Source organism: Trematomus bernacchii, unplaced genomic scaffold (genome assembly GCF_902827165.1).
Source record: "Trematomus bernacchii unplaced genomic scaffold, fTreBer1.1, whole genome shotgun sequence".
NCBI classification, from domain to species: Eukaryota; Metazoa; Chordata; class Actinopteri; order Perciformes; family Nototheniidae; genus Trematomus; species Trematomus bernacchii.
Window position 1 is genome coordinate 46,239 of NW_022987810.1, and position 8,643 is coordinate 54,881.

The window sequence follows — 8,643 nt, forward strand, 5'->3', positions numbered from 1 at the left end:
GATACTGTCTGGTTCTGTCAGAAACACTCTGATACGGTCTGGTTCTGTCAGAAACACTCTGATACTGTCTGGTTCTGTCAGAAACACTCTGATACGGTCTGGTTCTGTCAGAAACACTCTGATACTGTCTGGTTCTGTCAGAAACACTCTGATACGGTGTTCTGTCAGAAACACTCTGATACGGTCTGGTTCTGTCAGAAACACTCTGATACGGTCTGGTTCTGTCAGAAACACTCTGATACGGTCTGGTTCTGTCAGAAACACTCTGATACTGTCTGGTTCTGTCAGAAACACTCTGATACGGTCTGGTTCTGTCAGAAACACTCTGATACTGTCTGGTTCTGTCAGAAACACTCTGATACGGTCTGGTTCTGTCAGAAACACTCTGATACGGTCTGGTTCTGTCAGAAACACTCTGATACGGTCTGGTTCTGTCAGAAACACTCTGATACTGTCTGGTTCTGTCAGAAACACTCTGATACGGTCTGGTTCTGTCAGAAACACTCTGATACGGTCTGGTTCTGTTAGAAACACTCTGATACGGTCTGGTTCTGTCAGAAACACTCTGATACTGTCTGGTTCTGTCTGGTTCTGTCAGAAACACTCTGATACTGTCTGGTTCTGTCAGAAACACTCTGATACTGTCTGGTTCTGTCAGAAACACTCTGATACGGTCTGGTTCTGTCAGAAACACTCTGATACGGTCTGGTTCTGTCAGAAACACTCTGATACTGTCTGGTTCTGTCAGAAACACTCTGATACTGTCTGGTTCTGTCTGGTTCTGTCAGAAACACTCTGATACTGTCTGGTTCTGCCAGAAACACTCTGATACGGTCTGGTTCTGTCAGAAACTCTCTGATACTGTCTGGTTCTGTCAGAAACACTCTGATACGGTCTGGTTCTGTCAGAAACACTCTGATACTGTCTGGTTCTGTCAGAAACACTCTGATACTGTCTGGTTCTGTCAGAAACACTCTGATACGGTCTGGTTCTGTCAGAAACACTCTGATACGGTCTGGTTCTGTCAGAAACACTCTGATACGGTCTGGTTCTGTCAGAAACACTCTGATACGGTCTGGTTCTGTCAGAAACACTCTGATACGGTCTGGTTCTGTCAGAAACACTCTGATACGGTCTGGTTTCTGTCAGAAACACTCTGATACGGTCTGGTTCTGTCAGAAACACTCTGATACGGTCTGGTTCTGTCAGAAACACTCTGATACGGTCTGGTTCTGTCAGAAACACTCTGATACTGTCTGGTTCTGTCAGAAACACTCTGATACGGTCTGGTTCTGTCAGAAACACTCTGATACGGTCTGGTTCTGTCAGAAACACTCTGATACGGTCTGGTTCTGTCAGAAACACTCTGATACGGTCTGGTTCTGTCAGAAACACTCTGATACGGTCTGGTTCTGTCAGAAACACTCTGATACTGTCTGGTTCTGTCAGAAACACTCTGATACTGTCTGGTTCTGTCAGAAACATTCTGGTTCTGTCAGAAACACTCTGATACTGTCTGATTCTGTCAGAAACACTGCTTCACTGAAACACTGCTTCACTGAAACACTGAACAGAACACATGTAGAACTCTTTATTTAAAGAGGAGGCATCGTGCAGACAGTGATGAACAATATGAAACTAAATGAAACACAGAAGCATCAGAAGAGACGGTTTATGTTGAATGTTGGAATTATTTTGGAAGAGATTTCTCGTTCCAGCCGCTCAGATAATCGTCTGATTATTGTGAACACTATCATGGTTGTTTATCTGCAGCTTCATGTTTTCCTGAATTCTGATCAAAGCCTGGTTTCTGAGGGGATCTGGTCCTGAGACTCTGGAGACGTCCTCTGAGCTGAGACCCTCCGTTATCTCTGAGCTGAGACCCTCCGTTAACTCTGAGCTGAGACCCTCCGTTACCTCTGAGCTGAGACTCTGGAGACGTCCTCTGAGCTGAGACCCTCAGTTATCTCTGAGCTGAGACCCTCCGTTAACTCTGAGCTGAGACCCTCCGTTACCTCTGAGCTGAGACTCTGGAGACGTCCTCTGAGCTGAGACCCTCCGTTACCTCTGAGCTGAGACCCTCCGTTACCTCTGAGCTGAGACCCTCCGTTACCTCTGAGCTGAGACCCTCCGTTACCTCTGAGCTGAGACCCTCCATTACCTCTGAGCTGAGACCCTCCGTTACCTCTGAGCTGAGACCCTCCGTTACCTCTGAGCTGAGACCCTCCGTTAACTTTGAGCTGAGACCCTCCATTACCTCTGAGCTGAGACCCTCCGTTACCTCTGAGCTGAGACCCTCCATTACCTCTGAGCTGAGACCCTCCGTTAACTCTGAGCTGAGACCCTCCGTTAATTCTGAGCTGAGACCCCCCGTTACCTCCGAGCTGAGACCCTCCGACCCTCCGTTACCTCTGAGCTGAGACCCTCCGTTACCTCTGAGCTTAGTCTCTCCGTTACCTCTGAGCTGAGACCCTCCGTTACCTCTGAGCTGAGACCCTCCGTTACCTCTGAGCTGAGTCTCTCCGTTACCTCTGAGCTGAGTCCCTCCGTTACCTCTGAGCTGAGACCCTCCGTTACCTCTGAGCTTAGTCTCTCCGTTACCTCTGAGCTGAGACCCTCCGTTACCTCTGAGCTGAGACCCTCCGTTACCTCTGAGCTGAGTCCCTCCGTTACCTCTGAGCTGAGACCCTCCGTTACCTCTGAGCTGAGACCCTCCGTTACCTCTGAGCTGAGACCCTCCGTTACCTCTGAGCTGAGACCCTCCGTTACCTCTGAGCTGAGACCCTCCGTTACCTCTGAGCTGAGACCCTCCGTTAATTCTGAGCTGAGACCCCCCGTTACCTCCGAGCTGAGACCCTCCGACCCTCCGTTACCTCTGAGCTGAGACCCTCCGTTACCTCTGAGCTTAGTCTCTCCGTTACCTCTGAGCTGAGACCCTCCGTTACCTCTGAGCTGAGACCCTCCGTTACCTCTGAGCTGAGTTTTCTCCGTTACCTCTGAGCTGAGTCCCTCCGTTACCTCTGAGCTGAGACCCTCCGTTACCTCTGAGCTTAGTCTCTCCGTTACCTCTGAGCTGAGACCCTCCGTTACCTCTGAGCTGAGACCCTCCGTTACCTCTGAGCTGAGTCCCTCCGTTACCTCTGAGCTGAGACCCTCCGTTACCTCTGAGCTGAGACCCTCCGTTACCTCTGAGCTGAGACCCTCCGTTACCTCTGAGCTGAGACCCTCCGTTACCTCTGAGCTGAGACCCTCCGTTACCTCTGAGCTGAGACCCTAATTTCCTCTGTTTGTTTTCACTCGGATGCATTTAGACATAATTCCTCGTAAAGAGAAGACATGTCATTTCCTCTGAGCTGAGGCTAACGGTAAGGCTAACGCTAATCAGGAGGAACATCTCTGCGGGGTTTCCCCCCCTCTCCTCCGCAGACATACTTGTACATTTGGTTCAGTACTTCATAATAGTATATAATAGCTAGAATATAAAGTATTTTCACTGAAATGAAGGATCTGAGTTCTTCAACATCCAAAGAAACCTCATTGCTGCTCATTAGCTTCAGTGAGTGCTTTGATTCTTTTGACTTTTGATCTTATTTTTGATCTTATTTTGTACCTCTGTGAAGCGTCTTTGAGCGCCTGATAAAGCACCTTATCAATAAAATGTATTATTATTATTACACAAACACACAAGTACACACAGTACCACCATCAGTGTGGGAATGCTGCAGCAACTTGTAATGCTGCAGACAGTGTGTGTGTGTGTGTGTGTGTGTGTGTGTGTGTGTGTGTGTGTGTGTGTGTGTGTGTGTGTGTGTGTGTGTGTGTGTGTGTGTGATGCAGGAACATGTAATGCTGCAGACAGTGTGTGTGTGTGTGTGTGTGTGTGTGTGTGTGTGTGTGATGCAGGAACATGTAATGCTGCAGACAGTGTGTGTGTGTGTGTGTGTGTGTGTGTGTGTGTGATGCAGGAACATGTAATGCTGCAGACAGTGTGTGTGTGTGTGTGTGTGTGTGTGACGCAGGAACATGTAACACTGCAGACACACGCCTCTGACCTCTGACCTCAGCACATTTGTGTGATTATGTATCGGCTCTGCATTCTTCAGCTGCACGCCGCCCATTAGAGCCTTCATTAAACACAGCTTAGCCAGCGAGCTCCAGGGAACTGGAGGAATGAACCTCACGCTGCGTGTCCAGCCGCTGGCCTCAGGCCCTCCGTCCTCCTGCTCAACAACACACACACACTGCCAACACACACACACTGCCAACACACACACTGCCAACACACACACTGCCAACACACACACTGCCAACACACACACTGCCAACACACACACTGACAACACACACACTGCCAACACACACACTGCCAACACACACACTGCCAACACACACACTGCCAACACACACACACCGCCAACACACACACTGCCAACACACACACTGCCCAACACACACACCGCCAACACACACACACCGCCAACACACACACTGACAACACACACACTGACAACACACACATTGACAACACACACACTGACAACACACACACTGACAACACACACACTGACAACACACACACACCGCCAACACACACACCGCCAACACACACACTGACAACACACACACACTGCCAACACACACATTGACAACACACACACTGACAACACACACACACTGCCAACACACACACACTGCCAACACACACACTGCCAACATACACACCGCCAACACACACACTGACAACACACACACACCGCCAACACACACACTGCCAACACACACACTGCCAACACACACACCGCCAACACACACACTGCCAACACACACACTGCCAACACACACACTGACAACACACACACACTGACAACACACACACACAGCCAACACACACACTGCCAACACACACACTGACAACACACACACTGACAACACACACACACCGCCAACACACACACTGACAACACACACACTGACAACACACACATCGCCAACACACACATTGCCAACACACACACCGCCAACACACACACTGACAACACACACACCGCCAACACACACATTGACAACACACACACCGCCAACACACACACTAACAACACACACACCGCCAACACACACATTGACAACACACACACTGACAACACACACACCGCCAACACACACACTGACAAAACACACAACGCCAACACACACACTGACAACACACACACCGACAACACACACACCGACCAACACACACACCTGCCAACACACACACCGCCAACACACACACTGACAACACACACACCGCCAACACACACACTGACAAAACACACAACGCCAACACACACACTGACAACACACACACCGACAACACACACACCGACAACACACACACCGCCAACACACACACTGACAACACACACACCGCCCAACACACACACTGACAACACACACACTGACAACACACACACACTGACAACACACACACACTGACAACACACACACTGACAACACACACACCGCCAACACACACACCGCCAACACACACACCGCCAACACACACACTGACAACACACACACCGCCAACACACACACTGACAACACACACACTGACAACACACACACACTGACAACACACACACCGCCAACACACACACTGACAAACACACACACACTGACAACGCACACACCGCCAACACACACACTGACAAACACACACACACTGACAACACACACACCGCCAACACACACACACTGACAACACACACACCGCCAACACACACACTGACAACACACACACCGACAACACACACACCGCCAACACACACACTGACAACACACACACCGCCAACACACACACCGCCAACACACACACACCGCCAACACACACACTGACAACACACACACTGACAACACACACACTGACAACACACACACACTGACAACACACACACCACCAACACACACACACCGCCAACACACACACACTGACAACACACACACCGCCAACACACACACTGCCAACACACACACCGACAACACACACACCGCCAACACACACACCGCCAACACACACACACCGCCAACACACACACTGACAACACACACACTGACAACACACACACTGACAACACACACACACCGCCAACACACACACTGACAACACACACACCGCCAACCCACACACTGTCAACACACACACACCGCCAACACACACACCGACAACACACACACTGACAACACACACACTGCCAACACACACACTGACAACACACACACCGCCAACACACACACTGACAACACACACACTGACAACACACACACTGACAACACACACACTGACAACACACACACTACCAACACACACACTGACAACACACACACCGCCAACACACACACTGACAACACACACACTGCCAACACACACACTGACAACACACACACTGCCAACACACACACCACCAACACACACACTGACAACACACACACACCGCCAAACACACACACACACACTGACAACACACACACTGACAACACACACACACTGACAACACACACACTGACAACACACACACTGCCAACACACACACTGCCAACACACACACTGCCAACACACACACACCGCCAACACACACACTGACTACACACACACTGCCAACACACACACTGTGACATAACTCAGGACAAACTGCTGGACGCTGTTAGAAAGAGAATGAAGGAGTTAAAAAAGAGACTTCAATAGATTTTAATATTAGAATAACTCTTTATGTGGATCATCTGAGCCGCTCCTCTAAGATAAGATAAGGTCTGATCTATGTTCAGGAATAACTCAATCACAGCATTTGAAAAGCTTAGACTGAAATAATATTGTAAGAGAAAGATCCTAAAGCCACTAAGCCAATAAGGAATATAAAGATTTCATAAAACATCTCTAAAAAAATATTGATTTGTGTTCTGGTCACAGCAGGTGGAGTGAAGATGAGTCACCTATAAACAGTTCTCTGGACGTCTGGTCTTAGCACCATTCAGTCGTCCGTGATAATCAGCTTTATACAGGAACCAGATATTTACATCATTATCAGAGGCAGACTGAGGTGGGGGTTTACAGGTCTGCAGGTCTGCAGGTCTACAGGTCTGCAGGTCTAGAGGTGTTGGTCCCGGTGCAGGTCTACAGGTCTACAGGTCTGCAGGTCTAGAGATGTTGGTCCCAGTGCAGGTCTACAGGTCTACAGGTCTGCAGGTCTAGAGATGGTGGTCCCGGTGCAGGTCTGCAGGTCTACAGGTCTGCAGGTCTAGAGGTGGTGGTCCCGGTGCAGGTCTACAGGTCTACAGGTCTACAGGTGGTGGTCCCGGTGCAGGTCTAGAGGTGTACAGGTGGTAGTCCCGGTGCAGGTCTAGAGGTGTACAGGTGGTGATCCCGGTGCAGGTCTAGAGGTGTACAGGTGGTGGTCCCGGTGCAGGTCTACAGGTCTAGAGGTTTACAGGTGGTGGTCCGGGTGCAGGTCTATAGGGCTACAGGTGTACAGGTGGTGGTCGCGGTGCAGGTCTACAGGTCTAGAGGTCTACAGGTGGTGGTCCTAGTGCAGGTCTACAGGTCTAGAGGTGTACAGGTGGTGGTCCTGGTGCAGGTAAGTCGTCGTCCTCTAAACGTACTCGGATCGCTTCTTGAAGGACACGTCGGTGCTCATCACCTGGTACCTGCGCTGCAGCGCCGGCTCAGTTTCCCCCCCCGGTGAATACCAGCAGGCTGAGACCAGCAGCAGCCCGGCCACCACCAGCAGGAACCCCCCCGCCCAGCCGATGAATAGAGCGTCTCCAAACTCCCACCGAGGAACCACATCCGGCACTTTATCGTCAAAGAAATGCATGACGGCCAAGTGTGCCATGTAGGACACTGGGACGAGACAGAGCACTCCAGACACGACCCCCAGCACCCCCCCTATGCTGGTCAAAATCCTCTTGGGGCCCCCCCTGCAGCTGTTCACCATGTGGAGTCCGGGCGTCGCCACCAGCAGGCCCAGCACGCCCACGGCCAGCGAAGCACACATGAGGATACGAGACAGCTTCAGGTCTCTGGAGAGGCCCAACAGGCTGTCGTAGGCCCGGCACTCCATCCCCCCCACGTCCTGCACCACACAGGTCTCCCACAGGCCCAGCTCGTAGCTCTCCACCGGCAGCAGCGCGGTGGACATGGTTAGCCACTGCGGCAGGAGGGTAGATGCTAACACGCAGAGCCACGCCACCACAAACAGCAGCATGGCCAGCAGCTCCAGAGCGCAGGAGTCCATGTCCCTTACTTCTTCTTCTGCTCTTCAGACAAGAGGCTGCCGGAGACGAGAGGCTGCCGGAGACGAGGAGACGAGAGGCTGCTGGAGAGGAGAGGGTGCTGGAGACGAGAGGCTGCCGGAGACGAGGAGACGAGAGGCTGCCGGAGACGAGAGGGTGCTGGAGACGAGAGGCTGCCGGAGACGAGAGGGTGCCGGAGACGAGAGGCTGCCGGAGACGAGAGGCTGCCGGAGACGAGAGGCTGCCGGAGACGAGAGGGTGCCGGAGACGAGAGGCTGCCGGAGACGAGGAGACGAGAGGCTGCTGGAGAGGCTGCTAATTAAAGGAAATAGCTCGCTCTGAGCTCCTTCTCTGCTCCCACTCCTCAGAGTTTCC

The 8,643-nt window shown here is 51.4% G+C and overlaps 1 protein-coding gene across 1 annotated transcript; it reads right to left on the reverse strand.

Moving 5' to 3' along the window:
- Nucleotides 1-6,711: 6,711 nt before the first annotated feature.
- On the reverse strand, nucleotides 6,712-8,378 carry LOC117498756 (putative claudin-24). The gene has a single exon (XM_034150908.1). It carries the CDS (start codon nucleotides 8,268-8,270, stop codon nucleotides 7,626-7,628), a length of 645 nt encoding a protein of 214 aa, XP_034006799.1. The 5' UTR covers nucleotides 8,271-8,378; the 3' UTR covers nucleotides 6,712-7,625.
- Between the last annotated feature and the right edge of the window lie 265 nt (nucleotides 8,379-8,643).

Coding starts and splice junctions, on each gene's coding strand:
- LOC117498756 (XM_034150908.1), bottom strand. CDS start 8,270: ATGGACTCCTGCGCTCTGGAGCTGCTGGCCATGCTGCTGTTTGTGGTG.